At 44.7% G+C, this 25,935-nt stretch overlaps 1 protein-coding gene across 1 annotated transcript in view; it reads right to left on the bottom strand.

Moving 5' to 3' along the window:
• Window positions 1–674: 674 nt before the first annotated feature.
• ska1 (spindle and kinetochore associated complex subunit 1) overlaps window positions 675–25,935 on the bottom strand; it is a 63,585-nt gene continuing 38,324 nt past the window's right edge. Inside the window, exon 7 of the mRNA XM_068030556.1 lies at window positions 675–972. Within this exon, the coding sequence (XP_067886657.1) occupies window positions 863–972 (110 nt within the window). The 3' untranslated portion in view covers window positions 675–862. The remainder of the gene's footprint in view (window positions 973–25,935) is intronic.

The following is a 25,935-nucleotide window of genomic DNA, read 5'->3' as shown; positions in this document are numbered from 1 at the left end:
CTCTGCAGGCACTCTTCAGTGTGAGATGTTAAAGCAGCATCGTCAGCAAAGAGGAGTTCCCTGATGAGGCCCTTCCGTACTTTGGACTTCGCTCTTAGATGGGCAAGGTTGAACAACCTGCCCCCTGATCTTGTGTGGAGGAAAATTTCTTCTTCAGAGGACTTGAACGCATGTGAAAGCAGCAGGGAGAAGAAAATCCCATACAGTGTGGGTGCGAGAACACAGCCCTGTTTCACGCCACTCAGGATAGGAAAGGGCTCTGATGAGGAGCCACCATGTTGAATTGTGCCTTTTATATTGTCATGGAATGAGATGATGATACTTCGTAGCCTTGGTGGGCATCCAATCTTTTATGGTAGTCTGAAGAGACCACGTCTGCTGACGAGGTCAAAGGCTTTGGTGAGATCAATGAAGGCAATGTAGAGGGGCATCTGTTGTTCACGGCATTTCTCCTGTATCTGACGAAGGGAGAACAGCATGTCAACGGTCGATCTCTCTGCACGAAAGCCACACTGTGCCTCAGGGTAGACGCGCTCGGCCAGCTTCTGGAGCCTGTTTAGAGCAACTCGAGCAAAACTCATGCAAGTAGACTTTCTATTCATCAGTAAGCATTTATATATTAAACTTTGTGATTAAAAACAGTAAGCCTGTTTAAAATAACCTGAGCCACTGCTTTGTATCTGATTTAGGTATTTTCTTACCTGGTTATAAGCATCTGCTGTCCTTGTAGATGCCTCAGGTTATTGTTAGCGTCTTTGTTTTAGTTTTAAAATTGTATTTCCTCATTATCTGTGGATAACCATGAAGTATTCTGAAGTAGAGTCCTAAATGCTATACTACATGACCTGTGTATTTACTGTCGCTATTCTTCGATTCTTGCTCTCCGATTCTGGTCCTCACAAGAATTAGGAATGAAGTCTGGAGGTTGGCTCTGGTAGAATACAAACCCTGTATTTGTGATTGCTGGATTTCCTACCAAAAAAAAAACCACAATGCAATATTTTATCTGTTGAAACATATAACAAAACTTTCAGCATGTGGCATTTCTCCAACATCCCAAAGTGTTACACATGTACCTGATTGACTCAGACATTTGTCAGGCAAACCCCCCACCTGCCAAGACTGAGGTACACATAATTTCGCCACATGAACATTAAAACTAAAAACTGGAAGGCCCTGACTGGAAGGACATTTGCACAGTACCAGACAGTGCTAACACAAAGGAGCTAGTCCCCGCGCCAATACACAGAAGAGACCTGGTCAAATCAGTCAGTCACGTGACCACATGCTGGCCAACTAGGGGAGTTTTAAACTGGAAACAGAATTTGAAGATCAGAACGCCATGTGCTCCCGGTTGGAACTGAAGCATAACCCTCTCCTGTCTGCCTGCCTCCATCTCTTTCCCACGGAACTGAATCTTGTGAAGACATGTATACTCAGAGAGAGAAAAATCTCCTACGTGAACAAAGTCTATGAAGAATACTGGGCCCCAACGAAATGCAAGACCATATCTTCAATCAAGGACTACAGCAAGCTCAAGAAACAGTGACAAGATATTGCATCAAACTGTTCTACTTATCTTTTCTTCTGCACTTTTCTGTCCCTATTTGCATGTTTGTATCGCGCGTGCATGCCAGCGTGTGTGCGTCATATGTTAACCGTATTAGAGTTTAAGTTTCAATAAAAATTCACTTTTCTCCTTTAAACCTGAGAAAACCTGTTGGTTTCTTTGCCTTATAATTGTAAAGCTGTGAACAAGAATTCACAAAAGTAGAGCTCAAAACACAGTGTGTTTAAAAATAAAACCCTGTTACAATAAAACCAGGTAAAGACAGCCAAAGACCCCGAGACACATTTCTCACCTGGTCGTAACACATTATATTCACAAAACAGAAATAAATTACAGCACCAAGAAGAGTTGTCATCAGGAAGGTGGAGTTGTGTCTAAATGCCCTGACCCTTTAAATGCATCAAAAACCCACAATAGTTTGCCTATTTATATGCATAATAAAATGAGGTAATTATGTGATACCCAAAGTGTTACACGAGCACCCAATTTGACCCAGACATCATGTTAATAAAACAGCAGAAATGTTATCTTGGACTTGCTGAACTGCTCTCTGTGGAAAAATGTTTGTAAATAGGCACATCCTGGAACATAAGTAAATAGGAACTTAAGAACGAGTAGGTCAATTAGCCCTTCAAGCCAGTTCCGCCATGCAATAAAAATCATTGTTGATCTGTCACCTAACTCCATATGCCTGCCTTTGCTCCATATCCCTTAACATCTCTTGTTAACAGAAATCTACCAATCTGATTTAAAATTAACAACTGATCCAGTGTCAACTGCTGTTTGTAGAAGAGAGTTCTAAATTTCTACCACCTTTTGCATGTAGAAGTCTTTCCAAACTTCACCTCTGAAAGGCCTGGATCTAATTTTTATGCTATGTTCCCTGGTTCTAGATTTCCCCACCAGTGGAAATAATTTCACTCTTTCTACCCTATCCCCTATCTACTCTATCCCCCCTGCACCCTCTCCCCCCTCGCACCCCCTTCCCCCTCGCACCCACTTCCCCCCACACCCTCCTCCCTCGCACACCCTCCCTCCTCGCACCGCCTCCCCGCTTTCCTCTCCCTCCATGAAATCGCACAGTTTACTTATTAGGGCCCCTGCTCAGGGATAGGAGCTAAGAACCCCACTGCCTTGTGGGCGTCTCGGGAGAGACCAAGACTAAGGGAGTAAACCCTAACAGAAAATCTGGAGTGGAACCCCTAAGGCGGTCATGTGTCACCTTTGGCATGTTTCCGGCACTTCCTGCAGCCATACCCGTGCCAAATGTAGTGCTCTGCACTCCTTTGGATCCCACTAGGAAGACCGACAGGAGGGTTTTGACGCTTGGGCAACTCGCAACCTCCACACATCCGCCCAGGCATGCGCCATGAAGAGGTCACTCCATAGTCGCCTCACAGCGACTAAAACAACACAGAAGACAGCAGTTACGGGTTATCAGTCCAGCTCAATTGGCGTAGAGATTGGGCGCCACGGGTTGCCTTTGTCGGTGGGAGAGGTCATTGCATCTCACTGGACAGCTACCGCCTGTCTCAAACCGGGCAGCCCCCGGTCAGTAAGTTCTGTCCTGCCACAGTCCACCTGCTTCAATGGGTGCTTGGAGCTCGGGGCATTGCCGAAAAGTGGAGTGTAACAGCGCACCAAACAGCATGACAAAAAAATGAAAGAAGGTACCAGCCCTTCGTTTGCAAGCTGCAACATCAGAACTATGTGTCCTGGCCTGTCGGAAGACCTTACACAAATCAATGACTCTCGGAAGACCGCCATAATTAACTACGAGCTCAGTAGACTCGATGTGGACATTGCAGCACTTCAGGATATCAAGAAACGACTAAAGGCATTGGATGCTGCAAAAGCTACGGGCCCTGACAATATTCCGGCAATAGTACTGAAGACGTGTGCTCCAGAACTTGCCGTGCCCCTAGCCAAGCTGTTCCAATACAGCTACAACACTGGCATCTACCCTGCAATGTGGAAAATTGCCCAGGTATGTCCTGTACACAAAAAGAAGGACAAGTCCAACCCAGCCAATTACCACCCCATCAACCTACTCTCAATCATCAGTAAAGTGATGGAAGGTGTCATCAACAGTGCTATCAAGTGGCACTTGTTTAGCAATGACCTGCTCAGTGACGCTCAGTTTGGGTTCCGCCAGGGCCACTCAGCTCCTGACCTCATTACAACCTTGGTTCAAACATGGACAAAAGAGCTGAACTCAAGAGGTGAGGTGAGAGTGACTGCCGTTGACATCAAGGCAGCATTTGACCAAGTATGGCATCAAGGAGCCCTAGCAAAACTGAGGTCAATGGGAATCAGGGGGAAAACCCTCCGCTGGTTGGAGTCATACCTAACGCAAAGGAAGATGGTTGTGGTTGTTGGAGGTCAATCATCTGAGCTCCAGGACATCACTGCAGGAGTTCCTCAGGGTAGTGTCCTAGGCCGAACCGTCTTCAGCTGCTTCATCAATGACCTTCCTTCAGTCATAAGGTCAGAAGTGGGGACGCTCGCTGATGATTGCACTATGTTCAACACCATTCGTGACTCCTCAGATACTGAAGCAGTCCGTGTAGAAATGCAGCAAGACCTGGACAATATCCAGGCTTGGGCTGACAAGTGCCAGGCAATGACCATCTCCAACAAGAGAGAATCTAACCATCTCCCCTTGACATTCAATGGCATTACCATCGCTGAATCCCCTACTATCAACATCCTAGGGGCTACCATTGACCAGAAACTGAACTGGAGTAGCCAAATAAATACCATGGCTACAAAAGCAGGTCAGAGGTTAGGAATCCTGAGACGAGTAACTCACCTCCTGACTCCCCAAAGCCTGTCCACCATCTACAAGGCACAAGTTAGGAGTGTGATGGAATCTCTCCACTTGCCTGAATGGGTGCAGGTCCAACAACACTCAAGAAGCTCAACATCATCCAGGATAAGCAGCCCGCTTGATTGGCACCCCATCTACAAACATTCACTCCCTCCACCACCGACACACAGTGGCAGCAGTGTATACCATCTACAAGATGCACTGCAGCAACGCACCAAGGCTCCTTAGACAGCACCTTCCAAACCCGCGACTTATACCAACTAAAAGGACAAGGGCAGCAAATGCATGGGAACACCACCACCTACAAGTTCCCCTCCAAGTCACACACTATCCTGACATGGAACTATATCGCCGTTCCTTCACTGTCGCTGGGTCAAAATCCTGGAACTCCCTTCCGAACAGCACTGTGGGTATATCTACCCCAAATGGACTGCAGCGGTTCAAGAAGGTAGCTCACCACCACCTTCTCAAAGGTAATTAGGGATGGGCAATAAATGCTGGCCTGGCCAGCGACGCTCACATCCCATGAATGAATAATAAAAAAAAAAGGAGACACGCCTCCCAGCGAGCGGATCTCCAAGAGAGCAAAACTACACTTACTTCTGGCAGGGTAGGGATCCTGAAGAACCAAGACAGCATGAAGTGGGCTTCACCCTCAGAAACTCTTTGCTCAGCATGATAGAATCACCTTCAAATGGCTCGGAACGCATACTGCCCATCCGACTACTCACTGCCTCTGGTCCAGTACACCTATTCAGCATCGATGCTCCAACACTGTGCTCCCCACTTGAAGTTAAAGACCAGTTCTATGAGGAACTCCATAATATCCTTAGTAACATTCCTAATACCGAACTTTAACACCAGGGTTGGGGCCGACCATGACCCATGGCCCTCCTGCCTTGAGCACTATGGCATTGGAAGGATGAATGAGAATGGACAGAGACCGCTGGAGTTAACCTATCACAACCTCTGCATCACCAACTCTTTCTTTCATACTAAACCCTGTCACCAGGTTTCATGGAGGCACCCAAGATCACGTTGTGGCTACCAGCTGGACCTCATCATCACAAGGCGTGTCTCTATAAACAGTGTCTCTATAAACAGGGGCAGCACAGTGGCGCAGTGGTTAGCACCACAGCCTCACAGCTCCAGCGACCCGGGTTCAATTCTGGGTACTGCCTGTGTGGAGTTTGCAAGTTCTCCCTGTGTCTGTGTGGGTTTCCTCCGGGTGCTCCGGTTTCCTCCCACATGCCAAAGACTTGCTGGATGATAGGTTAATTGGCCATTATAAATTGCCCCTAGTATAGGTAGGTGATAGGGAAATATAGGGACAGGTGGGGATGTGGTAGGAGTATGGAATTAGTGTAGGGTTAGTATAAATGGGTGGTTGATGGTCGGCACAGACTCGGTGGGCCGAAGGGCCTGTTTCAGTGCTGTATCTCTAAACTAAACTAAACTAAACTAAACTAAACAAAACAAATCACACGAGAAGCAGAATGCAGACTGGTTTCAATCTCACTTTGAAGAGCTGGAACCTGTCATAGCCTCTAAGCGCACTGCACTGTTGAACTACAAGAAAGCCCCCTGCGAGTTAACATCCGTAGCACTTAAAGTAGCCAGAAGCGCTGCACAAAGAACAGCCAGGCGCTGTGCAAATGACTACTGGCAACACCTATGCAGTCATATTCAACTGGCTTCCGACACCGGAAGCATCAGAAGAATGTATGATGGCATTAAGAGAGCTTTTGGGCGAACTATCAAGTAGATCCCCCCCTCCCTCAAGTCCAAATCAGGGGAAACGATCATTGACCAACGCAAGCAAATGGACCGCAGGGTGGAATATTACCTAGAACTGTACTCCAGGTTGTCACTGATACTGCCCTCTATACACCCTACTGAGCCAGCGGCACTTGAGATTGCTTGGCCACGTGAGCCGCATGGAAGATGCAGGATTCCCCAAGGACGCATTGTACAGCGAGCTCGTCACTGGTATCAGACCCACCAGCCGTCCATGCCGCTGCTTTAAAGACGTCTGCAAACGTGACATGAAGTCCTGTGACATTGACCACAAGTCGTGGGAGTCAGTTGCCAGTGATTGCTCGAGCTGGCGGACAGCCATAAAGGTGGGGCTAAAGAGTGGTGAGTCGAAGAGATTTAGCAGTTGGCAGGAAAAAAGACAGAAGTGCAAGGAGAGAGCCAACTGTGTAACAGCCCCGACAATCAATTTTATCTGCAGCGCCTGTGGAAGAGTCTGTCACTCTAGAATTGGCCTTTATAGCTCAGGTGCTGCTCCACAAACCACTGACCACATCTAGGCACTTACCCATTGGAGGCCAAAGAAGATCTACCCTATCAGTCCTCCTTAATATCTTGAAAATGTTGATCTAATCACCCCTTAATCTTCCAAATTTGAGGGAATACAATCATAGTTTGTATAATTCTGCCTTGCAAAACCCTTGGAGTTCAGGTATGATTTTAATAAATTTACTCTACACTCTCTCCAAGGCCAATATATTCTTCCTATTGTGTGGTGTCCCAAACTGAACAGGGTACTCCAAGTGCGCTTTAATGAGGACCTTGTACAGCAGGAGCATGAGTTCTATTTGTTTGTAATTCTAGTCTTCTATATATTGTTACGAGTGCTTCCATTTTTTTTAAATTATGAGAAGTTGTGTTTTAAAACTGGAAAAGATTCCATACGTGCTGGAATTTTGTGTGTGTGTTTTTTTTAAAGTGGTCATCAGAAGGTCTTTTGGATTGGCTTGTAAACAACAGTTACTGGAAGGCACCTGTTTTCAGATAAATACCTGGCAGGGGGCTTTTTTGACTTGGGGAAGATGTTTACAGAGAAGCGACCAGGCGAGATTTTTAGGGGTCAGGAGGATGATTCTTGTGACATTGATTTTGGTTTTGCTTTGGACAGTGAGCTGGGGGTATGGACAATGTTAGAAAAGGCAATTGGAGAAAACCTGCCTAGAGAGCAAATCCCAACTCAGCTTTTTCCATCTCTTTAAAAAGCCTGCCAGTTTTTCCATTTCTTTAAGAAACCCTGAGAAGCAAGTATAAGAAACAGACTGAAACCCTTTTGCTGCAATTTTCTTGGAAAGCCTGTCCAAACTGATCTTGAACATTGCCTGTCAAGAATCGTTCTAGGACGATCCCTGTGACAGCCGTCTACATGTATTTGGGATGCCACTCATCACATCCTGCCAATTAAGAGCCTTCTTCTTCTTTGGCCTCCTTATCTCGAGAGACAATGGGTAGGTGCCTGGAGGTGGTCAGTGGTGTGTGGAGCAGAGCCTGGAGTGGCTATAAAGGCCAATTCTAGAGTGACAGGCTCTTCCACAGGTGCTGCAGAAAAATTTGTTTGTCGGCTCTGTTACACAGTTGGCTCTCCCCTTGCGCCTCTGTCTTTTTTCCTGCCAACTGCTAAGTCTCTTCGACTCGCCACACTTTAGCCCCGCCTTTATGGCTGCCCGCCAGCTCTGGCGAACGCTGGCAACTGACTCCCACGACTTGTGATCAATGCCACAGGACTTCATGTCGCGTTTGCATACGTCTTTAAAGCGGAGACATGGACGGCTGGTGGGTCTGATACCAGTGGTGAGCTCGCTGTACAATGTGTCTTTGGGGATCCTGCCATCTTCCAAGCGGCTCACATGGCCAAGCCATCTCAAGCGCCGCTGACTCAGTAGTGTGTATAAGCTGGGGATGTTGGCCGCCTTGAGGACTTCAATGTTGGAGATATGGTCCTGCCACCTGATGCCAAGTATTCTCTGGAGACAGCGAAGATGGAATGAATTGAGACGTCGCTCTTGGCTGACATACATTGTCCAGGCCTCGCTGCCATAGAGCAAGGTACTGAGGACACAGGCTTGATACACTCAGACTTTTGTGTTCCGTGTCAGTGCGCCATTTTCCCACACTCTCTTGGCCAGTCTGAACATAGCAGAGGAAGCTTTTCCCATGCGCTTGTTGATTTCTGCATCTAGAGACAGGTTACTGGTGATAGTTGAGCCTAGGTAGGTGAACTCTTGAACCACTTCCAGAGCGTGGTCGCCAATATTGATGGATGGAGTATTTCTGACGTCCTGACCCATGATGTTCGTTTTCTTGAGGCTGATGGCTAGGCCAAATTCTTTGCAGACAGCCACAAACCTGTCGATGAGACTCTGCAGACACTCTTCAGTGTGAGATGTTAAAGCAGCATCATCAGCAAAGAGGAGTTCCCTGATGAGGACTTTCCGTACTTTGGACTTTGCTCTTAGGACTTCGCTTAAGAGTACTTAAGAGTACAATTAAGAGTACTTACCTATTATCCATACGCTCAGCCAATCCCGTAACCAGGTCAATAATTTGCCCTCAATAACTTTAATTAACAGTCTCATATGAGGAATTTTAGTGAATGCATTCTGGAAGTCCATATCAATACATTCATGAACTGATCTATAATTCCCCGGTTTCCCTCTCACCTTTCTTTAATAGCGGAGTGATATGTGCAATTTTCCAATCTAAACGAATGATTTCTGCATTGAGAGAACTTTGGAAGATTATAATTAGGGCATCTGCAATGTTCTCACCTACTTCCTACAAAATGTTGGGATGGAAACCATCTGGTCCTTGGGATTTGTTACTCCTTATTGCCATTATTTCTTCATTACTGCTAATTTACTTACATTAATTTTGGTGAATCCCCAGCCCTAATTCAATATAAGTTTCCTTGGGATGTCTGGCATGCCATCTTCATCCACTATTGTAAATACTGATGCATTGTAATCATTTAACATGGCCTCCATTTCCTTATTTTTATTTATATTATCCCCATTGTCAGTTTTTAAGGGGCCCACATTGCTCTTAATCATCTTCTTGGTCCTCATGTAATTGTAAAAGTTTTTTGTGTTGATTTTGATATCTCTTGCAGGTCTTTGTCATACTCCCTTTTTGTAAGTCTTATTATTTGTTTTATTACACTGTACTGTTCTTTGGATCTCTCCCATTCACCAGATCTGAGCTATTTTTTGCATTCTTGTGTGCTTTTAGTTTTATGTCCCATGGTTGTTTGTTTGCCAAGTAGAGCTCTTGCCCCTTAGAGATATAATTAGAGGCTAATTACTGTTCCTCAAACTGAAGAGGAAATCAGTGTTAGGGCTTTGTGATATCATCGGACCCTGATGGATTTGGGCAAGCAACTTAACCATCCATCCAGAGGTGTTCCTTAAAACCAGATCCAAACGGTGTTCCAGTGGCTAAGTAACCCCGAGTGTTTTAACTGCTCACACACTTGGTAGAAACCAGGTAGGTAGAGTTAAAATCCACCTGCTCCTTTATCCCCATTTTAGTCAATGTGGACTACAAAGCTTGCAGTCCACAAGAACATATTCGACTGGGTAACAGGGCTGTGCTCAGTGATTAAGGGGAGAATCATCTTTCTCTTTCCCTGAGCTGGAAGCTTTTAACACGTGAATTGCCACACTTATTGTTTAAGAAGTAATTAATTAGCACTGTGAAGGCATTGCAAAGATTGTTCCTGTAGCTCTGGAGCATTTGTCACAGTACATTCTGAAGATAGCCTACTGGTTTAGTTAAATTTGAAATGAGGCAAAAATCCACAGTTACTATGGTTGAACGTTGTGTTGCAGATTTGTGACATGCACATCATTCATTGCAAGGGGGTAGTGAATGGTAATTCTGATGTGTTATCTTGCCTTTGGTGACACACGAAGCCAGTTTCATGAAGCAATTCAACTGAAGAACCCAGCAAACAGGATACAGGAGAAGTAATGTAATAGGTTCAGTTCTCATGTCTGTCCTTCTGTATGGTATAAGTTTTGTGTGTAAATTAAAAGTTAAGACAGGTGTAGTTTTGTGCACAGAAACCTTAGGGTGGCCACAGGCACAAGTATCTCTGGACAGTGATAATGCCCTTTAATGAAATCTGGTCATTATCTCATTGCTGTTTGCAGGACCTTGCTGTGTGCAAATTGACTGCCTTGTTTCCCTACATGACGACAGTGGCTTCACTTCAAAAATACTTCATTGGCTGCTGAGCATTTTGGGATGACCTGCAGTCATGAAAGACACTATATAAATGCAAACATTTCATTTTTTTTGTTCATGACTTTCAGACTGGCTTAACAAGTTAACAGAACCAGTAGGGCACCTAACTGTTTATAATTCACTCTGAATATGACATTTAAGCCCTTATCTTGGGCACTGTTGCAGAAAGAATGGAAAGATGGACAGCATCCCTGAAAAATATTGAAAGCTTGTGTTGGAACGAGAGACAGGCTTATTGGTCAAGATTTTATCCTGGTGACAGGGGTCTTGGTGGAAGGCTGGAAGGTGAGGAGAGACCCTGCCTCAGCCCTCCGTCGGACCCCCGCTGCAATTCCACAATGGCAGCAAATTAACTGCCTATTAGGGACTCTGTCCCTTTACGGGACAAGCTTCTGCCTCCAGACCTGCAGGCCAATCGGAGATCTATCAGCTCTGCGGTACTGGCAGTGCCATGGGAGCAGTGGTCACTGTCGGTATTGCAGGAGGCCTGCTGTGCCAAAGATGGAGGAGACTCTGGGATGCAGATAAGTGGGGTAAGGTTCTCTGGGGCCAGTCAGGCAGTTGGAGACGTTGAGGGAGTCTTTCTGGGGCTGTGGGGGTGGGGGGGTGGTTGGTGGCCCTCACCGCCAGGGGGCCATGGATTGCCCCAAATGAGGGAACACCCCCTCCCCCACCCTGAGCCCGCCAGCAGGTCGCCAGGTCACATCCGGTTGTGGGCCCCTCTGTCTTTCACAAAATTGGAGCAGAGATGGGAGGCTGCCCTTAAGTGGATACTACTTGGCCACTTAAGTTCCTCAATTGGTCTGGGTCGGGAAGGCCTCTCAGCCTTCCCCATCCTGGACTACATGGTAGGAGGCCGATCATGTCGGGCACTGCACCCCTTGCCATTTTGTTGGTCCCTCACCTCCAATCCCATATCCAAGGGCAAAATTTTCCTGGCCACTACATAAATGACTCCCTGCCCTTTACTGCTGACAGAGTAAAATACATCTGAAGTCTGTGGGTTTAGTCGTGAGCTATTACGGAGAAGTGCACTGTTCCATATGTAGTTTTATTCATTAAAATTACTGTTTATTAAACTTAGTAACTGAGTTTGAAAGGAACTTGAGTGTGGTAAATTGGTATTTCTATCTTCTATAAAAAAAGCATTGAATGAGAGTGCAGTGGACTCACTTGTGCGAGTCCAAAGGGAATTAGATGTGCACAGGTGTTAGAAATTGGATGGGTTGAAGCTTTTGTATCATGGGGATGCATAGTCCGCTGACAGGGAATACAGTGAATTATTTGCAAAGCAAAGCAGCTCATTAAAATATTCTGAAGTTTCCAATACAACATAAATGCCTATTGCGTAGGCTTATGATTCTCCCTATCCACTGCTGATTGTCCAAGAATAAATGCTGTTACAACTGACAAGCACTCTGTGCAGTCATCTCCTTTTTCCGAACAATATGGTGCCTTATTTTATTTACCCTCTGCCCCAGAGTCCAGTAATCAAGAAATTGAGCTACTAATGTTGCACCAGTCATAAATTCTTTATTCCCACCCCTTTATTCCTGTTTCCTTTTTCAGCACACTGAACAGTGACAGTCCATCAGTCATCCTTTGCCCAGAAACAACTCGAGTAAAAAAATTAGATTTTGAATAAGAGAAGCATTTTTAATTTAGATTCAACTTCACTCTGACTGATTAAATGCTCTGTGCTACAAATATTAAAATGGCTATTTTCTAAGCAATTTATTGAAATCCTGACCCAAATGAAATTTTGACCCAGGCAATAAATCTGCTGAAGAATTATTAATGCATTCAAATCCATTTAACATCAGTAACAGGTAAAATAAGGGAACCTTATTCTAAGGGACACGCTTGAGATGTATCTGTAAATAAATAACTTACGTAACAGGCTGATAAACTCTGTTGGAGGTTTCAATAGATGGTTGAAAGCCATGATATTGTCGATTTGGACTTTTGCAAACATTTTTACTACATTTATACTACATTTCACATGAAAGACTTCTAATCAAATTAAAACCACAAGAATCTAAAGTATAGGATGAAACTAGTTTAGAAATTGGTTCAAAATAGACAGAGTACTTCATTGAATCATACAGCACAGAAGGAGGCCCATTGTACTAATGCTGGCTCTTCGAAAGAGCTATCCAATTAGTCTCACCACCCTGCTCTTTCCCCATAGACCTGCATTCTTTCCATTTCAAATACTTATCCAATTTCCTTCTGAAAGTTATTCTTGAATCTGTTTCCACCACCCTTTCAGGCAGTGCATTCCAGATAAGGATAACTCATTCCATAAAAAAATCTCATTTCTCCGCTGGTTTTTTTGCCAATTAAATCTATGTCCTCTGGCTACTAACCCTTTTGCCAATGGAAACATTTTCTCCCTATTTACTCTATCAAAACCATTCACAATTTTGAACACCTCTATTAAATCTCTCTTCTCTGTTCTTAGGAAAACAATTCCAGCTTCTCTAGTGTCTCCACATAATGGAAGTTCCTCATGCCTGATAGCATTCTAGTAGCATCCCAAACTGAGCATCAGCGAGCAGGTTATTGCTGAATAAGTGCCACTTGATAGCACGATTGACAATGCCTTCCATCACTTTGCTGATTGAGTAGACTGGTAGGGCGTTAATTCGCCGGATTGGATTTGTCCTGCTTTTTGTGGACAGGACATACCTGAGTCATAGAGTTATACAGCACAGAAGCAGGCCCTTTGGCCCATCGTGTCTGTGCCAGCCATCAAGCACCTAACTATTCTAATCCCATTTTCCAGCACTTGGCCTGTAGCCTTGTATGCTATGGCGTTTCAAGTGCTCATCTAAATACTTCTTAAATGCTGTGAGGGTTCCTGCCTCTACCACCTCTTCAGGCAGTGCGTTCCAGATTTCAACGACCCTCTGGGTGAAAATGTTTTCCTCAAATCCCCTCTAAACTTCCTGCCCCTTAACTGAGCAATTTCCCGCATTGTCAGGTAGCTGCCAGTGTTGTAGCTGTACAGGAACAACTTGGCTAAGGGCACGTTAGTGCTGGAGCACAAGTCAGTACTACAGCTGGGATATTGTCAGGGCCCATAGCCTTTGCTGTATCCAGTGTATTCAGCCATTTCTTGATAGCACATGGAATTAATCGAATTGGCTGAAGACTGGCATCTGTGATGCTGCGAACTTCAGGAGGAAGCTGAGATGAATTATCCACTTGGCACATCTGGCTGAAGATGGTTGCAAATGCTTCAGACTTCTCTTTTGCACTAATGTGCTGAGCTTTCCCTTCATTGAGGATGGGGATGTTTGTGGAGCCTCCTCCTCCTCTGGTTAGTTATTTAATTGTCCACCACCATTGACGACTCTATGTGGCAGGACTACAGAGCTTGGCTCTGCTTCGTTGGTTGTGGGATTGCTTAGCTCTATCAATTGCTGCTTCTGCCGTTTAGCATGCATGTAGTCCTGTATTGTAGCTCACCAGGTTGACTTCTAATTTTTAGGTATGCCTAGTGCTGCTCCTGGCATGACCTCCTACATTCCTCATAGAACCAGGGTTGGCCCCCTGGCTTGATGGTAATGGTAGAGTGAGGGATATGCCAGACTACGAGGCTACAGATTGTATTTGAATACAATTTTGCCCCTTGGACTCCCAGTTTTGAGTTAATAAATCTGTTCTGAACCTTTCCCATTTAGCACAGTGGTAGTGCCATATAACACGATGGAGGATGTTCTCAGTGTGAATTTGGGACTTCCTCCCAACAAGGACTGTGCAGTGGTCACTCCTAACACTACTGTCATGTACAGATGCATCTGTGACAGGTAGATGGGTGAGGATGAGGTCAAGTAGGTTTGTTCCTCTGATTGGTCTCTCACCACCGACGCAGGCCAATTTGGCAGTTATGTCCGAAAGTCCAAAAGCATGACCCTGAGCTTCCGGTCGCTTGCCATTTCAACACTCCCCCTTGCTCTCATGCCAACATTTCTGTCTTTGGCCTGCTCCAGTGAACATCAATACAAGCTTGAGGAGCAGCATCTGATCTTTCGATTTGGCACTCTCCAGCCTTGCGGACTGAACATTGAGTTCACTAACTTCAGAGCATGACTGGCCTTTTTTTAATATTTTATTTTTTAACCATGTGCCTGCTTTTCATGTAGTCAGAGCTGCTCATTATTCCGCTAGTAACAGTCTCTCTGGACTAATGCTTTGTCGTTCACCACAAGCATTAACACACACTTTGCCTTTGTCCCAGGACAGCTTTGCTATTTAATCTCCCTCTGCCCCTTCAAACATCTTCCCCTTTGATCTCTCCCCCACTCCCCTCCTCTTCACTTGCTTAAACATAATTCCTTTCCAACTGTTGCCAGTTCTGATGAAAGATCACAGACCTGAAATGTTAACTTTGCTTCTTTCTCCACAGATGCTGCCAGACCTGCTGAGTATTGTCAGCAATTTTTGTTTTGGCAAATTTGTCCTTCAGGACTCAGCCTGCTTGGTCAGAAGTGGTGCCACCAAGCTACTCTTTGTGGTGGGCATTGAAGTTTCCCACCAAGAGTACATTCTATGCCCTTGCCACCCTCAGCGCTTCTTTCAAATAGTGTTCAACATGGAGAAGTACTGATACATCAGTTAAAGGAGGGCAGTAAGTGGCAATGAGCCCATATTTGACCTAATGCCATGAGACTTAATGGGGTTTGGAGTCAGTGTTGAGGACTCCCAGAGTCACTCCCTCCTTACTGTATACCACTGTGCTGCCACCTCTGATGGGTCTGTCCTGCCAGTGGGACAGGACATACCCAGGCATGGTGATGGAGGAGTCTGGAGCATTGGCTGTAAGGGATGATTTGGTGAGTATGACTATATCAGGCTGTTGCTTGGCTAGTCTGTGGGACAGCTCTCCCAATTTTGGCACAGGCTTTCAGATGCTAGTGAGGAGGGTTTTGCAGGGTCGACTGGGCAGGGTTTGCCTGTATTGTTTCCGATGCCAGGTTGTCCATCAAGTTTTATTATTTGACTTTTCTGTAGCAGTTTGACACAAACGGAGTGGCTTGCTAGGCCATTTCAGAGGGCAGTTAAGAGTCAACCACATTGTGGTCTAGCATCACAGAAAGGCCAGATCTGATAAGGATGGCAAATTGCCATCCCTGATGCACGTGATTGAACCAGCTGGGTTTTTATAACAATCCGGTAGTTTCATAATCATCATTTCTGGTGATCATAAGTAATTATTGAGACTAAACTTCAGATTCATTAATTAATTGAATTTGAATACCTTCAGCTTGCCATGGTGGGATTTGAACTCATGTCTCCAGAACATTAGTCCAGGCCTCTGGATTACTAGTCCAGTAACATTACCACTATGCTACTGTTCCTGCTATAAAAATTTCCCTAACTCCCATAAAGAAATTTAAGAGAAGATAGCAAGAATTTGCAAGACCATAGGGGTTGTGGGTGTTTTCTTTCAAGAGGGAGACAGTACCCAAGGAGAGGGAACTGTTTATATTATCATCTAGTACGGAGGCCATAAAGGGAAGTTAGCTGAAACAGTTTAGTGGGAATTGGGTTGAGAGAACAGGAGGTGGATCTCATTAGAAAGGACATGAAGGGAGATTTCAAAAGTGAAATTATTGAAAGGTTGGAAAGGCAATGGAAGGAGCAGATGTAGCTGCATGGATGGTCTCAATCTTAGTGACAGAGATTATTATATTACTTAAAAGTAAGCTGGGAAAATAGAACTGGGGAACTTAAAACTGAAATGAGTGAAAAATAAATTTAAAAGATACTAGGAAGAATTCATTTTTCTGCATATTCTCTGGAATATAGAGATGTATATTTGGAATAATCTGCCAGGCAGGGCAATAAAGATAAAAATACCAAGGATATTTAAAATGAAACAGGATGCTATATTAGGAGTCTTAGGCTACTCAAAGAATTAGCTTCAATGGTTTAGCCAAATAGCCTTTTCTAATATTCTTAGTTGCATTTAGATGAATGAGGCAGGTAAAGCTGTTAAGATATCTTTAAAACTGTATTTATGAATGCAATGGGCATAATCACAAGAGGCAAATAGAAATTAAATTCTGTCTAGAAGGACAACAGCTCAATATAAGAAATAAAAACAAGAAATGCTGGAACCACTCAGCAGGTCTAGCAGCATCTGTGGAAAGAGAAGCAGAGTTAACGTTTCGGGTCAGTGACCCTTCTTCAGAACCTAAGTTCCAGAAGTTAAGGTTCCGAAGAAGGGTCACTGACCCGAAACATTAACTCTGCTTCTCTTTCCACAGATGCTGCCAGACCTGCTCAGTGGTTCCAGCATTTCTTGTTTTTATTCAGATTTCCAGCATCTGCAGTATTTTGCTTTTATTTTAGCTCAATATAAGTACTCTTCTTCTTCTTTGGCCTTCTTGTCTCGAGAGACAATGGGTAAGCACCTAGAGGTGGTCAGTAGTTTGTGGAGCAGCGCCTGGAGTGGCTATAAAGGCCAATTTTAGAGTGACAGACTCTTCCACAGGCGCTGCAGATAAAATTGGTTGTTGGGGCTGTTACACAGTTGGCTCTCTCCTTGCACTTGTCTTTTTTCCTGCCAACAGCTAAGTCTCTTTGACTCGCCACTCTTTAGCCCCGCCTTTATGGCTGTCCGCCAGAGCAACCAATGGCAACTGACTCCCACGACTTGTGGCCATTGTCACAGGACTTAATGTCGCGTTTGCAGACGTCTTTAAAGCGGAGGCATGGACGGCTGGTGGGTCTGATACCAGTGACGAGCTCGCTGTACAATGGGTCCTTGGGGATCCTGCCATCTTCCATGCGGCTCACATGGCCATGCCATCTCAAGCGCCGTTGGCTCAGTAGGGTGTATAAAGAGCGGTATCAGTGACAACATTTTCCCTGGAGTACAGTTCTAGGTAATACTCCACCCTGCGGTCCATTTGCTTGTGTTGGTGATCATTTCCCCTGATTTAGACTTGAGGGGGGCGATCTACTTGATGGTTGGCCCAAAAGCTCTCTTAATGCCATCATACATTCCTCTCATGTTTCTGGTGTCGGAGGCCAGCTGAATACGACTGCATAGGTGTTGCCAGTAGTCATTTGCACAGCGCCTGGCTGTTCTTTGTGCAGCGCTTCTGGCTACTTTAAGTGCTACGGATGTTAACTCGCAGGGGGCTTTCTTGTAGTTCAACAGTGCAGTGCGCTTAGAGGCTATGACAGGTTCCAGCTCTTCAAAGTGAGATTGAAACCAGTCTGCATTCTGCTTCTCATGTTTGCCAAAGCTGGTCATTGCTGAGTCATAGATGGCGTCTCTGATGTGGGCCCACTTCGTCTCTGTATCCCCTGCAGGAGTGTTTTGAAGGGCTTTTTCAAGTGAATTTAGAAACTTATGTAACAGCTGTGGATAAGAAATTCTGTTATTGTTGATGCGGGGGTTGGTGCACTTCTGCTTGGAGTGATGTAGCTTCTTTGGTTTCAGTCTAACCTTGCTGCCCACCAGGGAGGGATCGGTGTCGCAGTCCACACTGTGGAAGCTGCGTGTGATTTGAACACTGTTTAAGGAGGCTTGCCTTGTGATAAGGAGGTCCAGCTGGTGACAACGACCTGATCCTGGGTGTCTCCATGAAACCTGGTGACAGGGTTTAGTATGAAAGAACGAGTTGGTGATGCAGAGGTTGTGATAGGTACACAACTGCAGCAGTCTCTGTCCATTCTCATTCAGCCTTCCAATGCCATAGCGCCCAAGGCAGGAGGGCCATGAGTCATGGTCGGCCCCAACCCTGGCGTTAAAGTCCCCCAGCAGGAACAAATGTTCGGTATTAGGAATGCTACGAATGATATTATGGAGTTCCTCGTAGAACCGGTCTTTAACTTCAGGGGGCGGGGTGGGAGTACAGTGTTGGAGCATAGATGCTGAGTAGGTGTACTGGACCAGAGGCGGTGAGTTGGAGCAAAAATGCTGAGTAGGTGTACTGGGCCAGAGGTGGTTAGCAGTCGAATGGACAGTATGCGTTCCAAGCCATTTTAAGGTGGCTCTATCATGCTGAGCAAAGCGTTTCTGATGGTAAAACCCACTCCATGCTGTCTTGGTTCTTCAGGATCCCTACCCTGCCAGTAGAAGTTATAGTCTTGCTCTCTTAGAGATCCGCTCGCAGGGAGGTGTGTCTCCTGAAGTGCTGCAATGTCCACATTGAGTCTACTGAGCTTGTTGTTAATGAAGAGTTAACGTTTCGGGTCAGTGACCCTTCTTCGGAACGTTCCGAAGAAGGGTCACTGACCCGAAACGTTAACTCTGCTTCTCTTTCCACAGATGCTGCCAGACCTGCTGAGTGATTCCAGCATTTCTTGTTTTTGTTTCAGATTTCCAGCATCCGCAGTATTTTGCTTTTATTGTTGTTAATGAAGGCGGTCTTCCGAGAGTCGTTGATTTGTGTAAGTTCTTCCGACAGGCCAGGAGACATAGTTCTGACATTCCAGCTTGCAAAACGAAGGGCCTTCTTTCCTTTTTTTGTCGTGCTGCTTGGTGCAGGGGGTGTTGCAGTCCACTTGTCGGGCAATGACCCTGAGCTCCAAGCACCCATTGAAGCAGGTGGACTGTGGCGGGACAGAACCTTTCTGACCGGGGGCTGCCCGGTTTGAGGCGGGCGGTAGCTGTCCAGTGAGATGCGATGACCTCTCCCACCGACAAAGGCAATCCGTGGTGCCCAATCTCTACGCCAATTGAGGACTTATAACCCGTAACTTCTGCCTTCCGTGTTGTTTTGGTCGCTGTGAGGCGACTATGGAGTGACCTGTCCATGGCGCATGCCTGGGTGGAATGTATGGAGGTTGTGAGTTGCCCAAGCGTCAAAATCCCCCTCTCGCCTTCCTAGTGGGGTCCAAAGGAATGCAGAGCATGATGTTTAGCACCGGTATGGCTGCAGGAACTGCTGGAAACATGCCAAAGGTGACACATGACCGCCTCAGGGGTTCCGCTCCAGATTTTCTGTTAGGGTTTACTCCCTTAGTCTTGGTCTCTCCTGAGACGTCCACAAGGCAGTGGGTATAAGTACTAATATAACTGAAATGGTGCAAACTACAAATAACAGTCTATATATGGTGAAACGTGAGGGTTTGTTTCACAATAATACAATCCTTTAAGACAGCCCTAGGTGATCTGGGTGTAATTTTGACAAGTGACAGGGACCTCAAATTTCCATGTGGCCTCTAGCACACTTTCACTGTTACACAAGCCACAGAGGGCATGGGAATCAGAGAGGCCAGATCTGGAGCTTTCCTGCCGTTTTGTGTGGGGCCTCATTTGGGGCATTCTGTCCATGACAGAAAAGCAAGGCTGGATGGGAGAGATTCCCAGGCAGGAAATTGCCTTGACCCACGGACAGTTGAAGTAGTAAGTTTATTAAGGGGGATGCGTAGAATGGTGACAGCACAGAAGGAAGCCATGTGGCCCATTATGTCCATGCCAGCTCTCTGCAAGAGCAATTCAGCTAGTCCCACTACCCAGCCTTTTCCCCATAGCCTACAAATATTCTCTCTTCAGGTAATTATCCAATTCCCTCAGATGAATGGAAATGGGTGGAGATGGGCTCCAAGCACTGGTTTAAAGCATTAGGTCAATAAATAAAAATTACAAATATTTACCAGAGATGACAGTAGTGAGGAAAAGGAACACCCCAAAAATTAATCAATGAAAATAGAACAATATTTCACAGGTTGAACAATTTATTGAGCAAGATGCAGACGTGAAACAAATATTCTCAATGGCATCAAAAAGATGCTTTATATTAAGATCACACCTGCAGCACCACTGAGACTGCCACAGCCAACAGAGTGCTAAATGGGTAACTCTAAAAACAACTCCGTTTTAATGCATGTTGAAATGTGGAGTGTAAATCTACATGACCCAGCATGAACAAATGTAGTTACGATACTCTAATTATAGCAGTACTTCAGCTAGCTCACATTTCCAGAACATACTGAGTAGTTAGGTAAAAGGCAGCAGGCAGTGAGTTTCTTTATTTTCATGCAGGACTGTTTCTAGAGCAAATCATATTTTGTAAATCACAGACTTTATCTATGAAATCAACAGCTAACAATTTTTATAGGGGGATTTTTTTTTTGGTATTCCCACAAAACCATAAACTACCTCTATATTCACTTCATTCAACTCAATAAAACTGGCAGCTAAAGTTAAGTCAGCTCATGTGTGAAAAATGGCTCTTTGAACGAGGTACCAGAGCTACTAGCACAAGTGGAACCAGACCTCAGGGTGAGCCAGCACTTTCAAGAGAGAAAATTTGAAGGAAAAGGATATTTTGAAAAACCTTCTGCATAATTCCCCAGTAAAGACCAGTACTGTACTGCAATGGGTTGTTCAGCATCTTTCAAATTTCTGAACAGTTTTCTTTCAGGTTTTTACATTTTTACACTTCAAATAGTAATCATCAGGAAACTCCTCTTTGCTGACGATGCTGCATTAACATCCCACACAGAAGAGTGTCTGCAGAGACTCATCGACAGGATTTGTGGCTGCCTGCAATGAATTTGACCTAGCCATCAGCCTCAAGAAAACGAACATCATAGGACAGGATGTCAGAAATGCTCCATCCATCAATATTGGCGACCACGCTCTGGAAGTGGTTCAAGAGTTCACCTACCTAGGCTCAACTATCACCAGTAACCTGTCTCTCGATGCAGAAATCAACAAGAGCATGGGAAAGGCATCCGCTGCTACGGCCAGACTGGCCAAGAGGGTGTGGGAAAATGGCAGACTGACATGGAACACAAAAGTCTGAGTGTTTCAAGCCTGTGTCCTCAGTATCTTGCTCTACGGCAGCGAGGCCTGGACAACGTATGCCAGCCAAGAGCGACGTCTCAATTCATTCCATCTTCGCTGCCTCCGGAGAATCCTTGGCATCAGGTGGCAGGACCGTATCTCCAACGCAGAAGTCCTCAAGGCGGCCAACATCCCCAGCTTACACACACTACTGAGTCAGCGGCGCTTGAGATGGCTTGGCCATGTGAGCCGCATGGAAGATGGCAGGATCGCCGAGGACGCATTGTACAGCGAGCTCATCACTGGTATCAGACCCACCAGCCGTCAATGTCTCCGCTTTAAAGACGTCTGCAAACGCGACATGAAGTCCTGTGACATTGACCACAAGTCGTGGGAGTCAGTTGCCAGTGATCGCCAGAGCTGGCGGACAGCCATAAAGGCGGGGCTAAAGAGTGGCGAGTCGAAGAGACTTAGCAGTTGGCAGGAAAAAAGACAGAAGTGCAAGGAGAGAGCCAACTGTGTAACAGCCCCGACAACCAACTTTATCTGCAGCGCCTGTGGAAGAGCCTGTCACTTTAGAATCGGCCTTTATAGCCACTCCAGGCACTGCTTCACAAACCACTGACCACCTCTAGGCACTTACCCATTGTCTCGCAAGACAAGAAGGCCAAAGAAGAGTGTATAGCCATATAAAAGGACTCAGAATGCACTGACCTGTTACAGAAATACTGCTTCTTTGCAGCTGAAGGGCAAGATTGATTGAAAGTATTTTCTGATCTAAGGTATGCATTCAATATTTTTCTTGTATCATAAATACAAAATATTAATATTTATTTAAGATTAAGTGCTTCATTACCATAGCTCTCCACTCTCCAGGAAAGAAGAGGCCATAATGGACCTGAATGCTAAACTGGCATAGTGCTTGCCAAGTGGGATATTACAATTATATGTTCTCATTTAAATCAGCCTGGAAAGTATAACTGATTACGTTATTTATACATTTCACCTCCCACTTTCTCTCGAGGGAAAAAGCCCACCAAGTGGACTCTCCATGCAATAATTGCGCAAAGACAAAAAGATTTCCCACACTTTACTTGCTCATTTGAGACCAGCATAAATTAGATGAAAGTTGCAATAACATCTAATACACAGAAGTATCAAAAGAAAAGACTTGCATTTATATAGTGCTTTTCATGACCTCAGGATATCCCAAAGCTTTACAACCAATGAAGTATTTTTGAAGTGTACTCACCGTTATAAAATAGGAAACACGGCAGCCAATTTGCACAAAGCAAAGTCCCATATACAGCGATAGGATAATGTGTTTTATGTGATGTTAATTGGGGACAAATATCGGTCAGGACTCTGGGGATACTTCCCCTGCTTTTCTTCGAAATAGTGCCATGGGCTCTTTTCTGTCCACCTGAGAGGGCAGAGAGGGTCTCAGTTTAAAGCCGCGTCTGAAAGACAGCACCGCTGATAGTACTGCACTCCCTGAGTGTCAGCCTAGATTTTTGCGCTCGAGTGCTAGAGTGGGACTTGAACCAACAAGCTTATGACTCAGAGAATACTACCAACTGAGTTACAGCTCACAGCTAAAAAGGATACGAATACTGTATATAGTGTGGTTGATACTGTTATCGTAATGAAAATTATCTGGGCACAATGCGTCTTATACTGATGGCTCAGTAGTTAACTGCAACACGATGTGGTACTGTGATATCTGATCTTAAATTTGGTAGTTATGAGGGGGGAAAAAATCTAGTTTTGCTTTCAGTATCCTGTGTTCTGGAAAGTGTGTGGGAGGGTGGGAGCGGGGGTGCTGAAATAAAAAAAAGTTATTGCTCCTGATTGCTATCCAGTAATTCCCATTGAAAGTATGTGTGAAGAGTTATGTAAGGGTTTCAGGCTTAATGACCCCCTCCAACCCACCCTTTCAAAAGTCGGCTACTCACCAGGCAGACTCACCAAGAACAGACAATCTTGTAAAGGTACCAAAACCATAATTATGCTACGAACATACATACGAATTAGGAGCAGGTGTGGGCCACTCGGCCCCTCGAGCCTGCTCCGCCATTCAATAAGATCATGGCTGATCTCATTGTAACCTTAACTCCACATTCCTGCCGACCCCCAGTAACCATTCACCCTCTTGCTTATCAAGAATGCCTTAAAAACAAAGACTCTGCTTCCACTGCCTTTTGAGGAAGAGAGTTCCAAAGACTCATGACCCTCAGCGAAAACATTTCTCATCTGTCTTAAATGGGCGACCCCTTATTTTTAAACAGTTACGAACATATGAATTAGAAGCACAAGTAGGCCATTCGACCCCTCTCGCCTGATCCACCATTCAATAAGATCATGGCTGATCTATTTGTGTCTCTAATTCCACATTCCCATCTACCCCCGATAACCTTTGATTCCCTTGCCTAACAAGCATCTATCTACCTCCACCTTAAAAATATTCAATGACCCCCACCTCCACCAACTTCTGAGGCAGAGAGTTCCAAAGTCGCACAAACTTCAGAAAAAATTTCTCTTCATCTCTGTCCTAAAAGGGCGACCTCTAATTTTAAATCTGTGCCCCATAGTTCTGAACTCACCCACAAGAGGAAACATCCTTTCCATATCCAACTAGTCAAGAACGTTCAGGATCTTATAAACTTCAATCAAGTCTCCCCTCACTCTTCTAAACTCCAGTGAAAACAAGCCCAGTCTGTTCAACCTTTCCTCATAAGACAACCTGCCATTCCAGGTATCAATCTAGTAAACCTCCTCTGAACCGCCTCAAACGCATTTACATCCTTCCTTCAATAAAGAGACCAAAACTGCACACAATATTCGACATGTGGTCTCAACAATGCCCTGTATAACTGAAGCATAACATCTATACTTTTATTTTCAATTCCTCTCAATAAATGATAGCATTCCATTAGCCTTCTTTATTACTTGCTGTACTGCATACTAACATTTTGTGACCCATGCACTAGAACACCTAGATCCCTCTGCACCTTGGAATTCTGCAGTCATTCTCCGTTTAAGTAATATTCTGCTTTTTCAGTCTTCCTGCCAAAGTGAACAACTTCACATTTTCCCACATTATATTCCATCTGCCAGATTTTTGCCCACTCACTCAACCTACCTATCTCGGTCTGCAACCTCCTTATGTACCCTTCACAACATACTTTCCTACTTATCTTTGTGTTATCTGCAAATTTAGCTACCATGCCATCGCTCCCCTTATTTAAGTCATTGATATAAATTGTAAAAGGTTGAGGCCCCGGCACAGACCCCTGCAGGACTCCACTCGTCACATCCTGCCACTCAGAAAAGGATCCGCTTATGCATACTCTGTTTATGCCAGCCAGCCAATCTTCTATCCATGCTAACATGTTACCCCCTACACCATGAGCTCCTACTTTGCGCAATAACCTTTTATGTGGCACCTTGTCAAATACCTTTTGGAAATCCAAGTACAGTACATCAGCGGGCTCGCCTTATCCACAGCGAATGTTACTCCTTAAAAGAACGCCAACAAATTGGTTAAACATGATCTCCCTTTCACAAAACCATGCTGACTATTCCCAATTACTTTGAGTTTTTCTAAATGCCCAGCTATAGCCTTCTTAACGATCGATTCTAACATCTTCCCCACGACAGACATCAAGCTAACTGGCCTATAGTTACCTGTTTTCTGCTCCCCCCACCCCACTTCTTTAATAGAGAGGTTATATTTGCTACTTTCCAGTCTGGTGGAACCTTTCCAGAATCTAGCAAATTTTGAAAAATTAACACAAACGCATCTACTGTCTCATTAGTGACGTCTTTTAAGACCCTGGGATGAAGCCCATCAAGACCCGGGAACTTGTCAGCCCACAGCTCCATCAGTTTGCTCAGTACCGTTTCCCTCGTGATTGTAATCTCCCCAAATTCCTCTCTTCCTTCCACCTCCTGATTTACAGCTATTACTGAAATGTTTTTTGTATCCTTTATAGTGAAGACAGAAGCAAAACATTTGTTCATTTCATCTGCCATTTCCTTATTATCTATTAACTCCCCATTCTCACTCTCTAGAGGACCAACACTCACTTTTCTTACTCTTTTCCTTTTTAAATACCTGTAGAAAGTCGTCCTCTTATCCATTTTTACATTTCTAGCTAGCTTCCTCTCATAATCCAATTTCTTTCACCTGATTAACCTTTTAGTCATTCTCTGCTGTTCTTCATATTCTGACCAATCATATGACCTGCCACTCATCTTTGTGCAATTATATGCTTTTTCCTTAAGTTTGATGCTTTCCTTAACTTCTTTAGTTTACCACGGATGGTGTGCCCTCCCCTTAGAATTTTTCTTATTTAGTAGGAATATACTTATTCTGAGTATTCTGAAATATCCCCTTAAATGTCTGCCACTGCTTCTCTTGATCTATCTCCAAGCCTAGTAACCCTTCAGCTAGCTCAGCTTTCATGTCCACATAGTTGCCCTTATTTAAGTTTAAAATACTAGTCTTACACCTCTTTTTCAAACTGGATATAAAATTCAATTATATTGTGGTCACTGCTACCTAGAGGTGCCTTTACGCTGAGTTCATTAATTAATCCTGTCACATTACACAATGCCAGGTCTAATATAACCTGCTCTCTGGTTGGTTCCAGAATGTGCTGCTCTAAGAAACTATCTTGAAAGCATTCTATGAACTCTTCATCCAGGTTACTACTG

Source organism: Heterodontus francisci, chromosome 1 (genome assembly GCF_036365525.1).
Source record: "Heterodontus francisci isolate sHetFra1 chromosome 1, sHetFra1.hap1, whole genome shotgun sequence".
Classification (NCBI taxonomy): domain Eukaryota; kingdom Metazoa; phylum Chordata; class Chondrichthyes; order Heterodontiformes; family Heterodontidae; genus Heterodontus; species Heterodontus francisci.
Note: the sequence above shows the minus strand (reverse complement) of the source record. Positions and strands in the feature narration are given on the sequence as shown.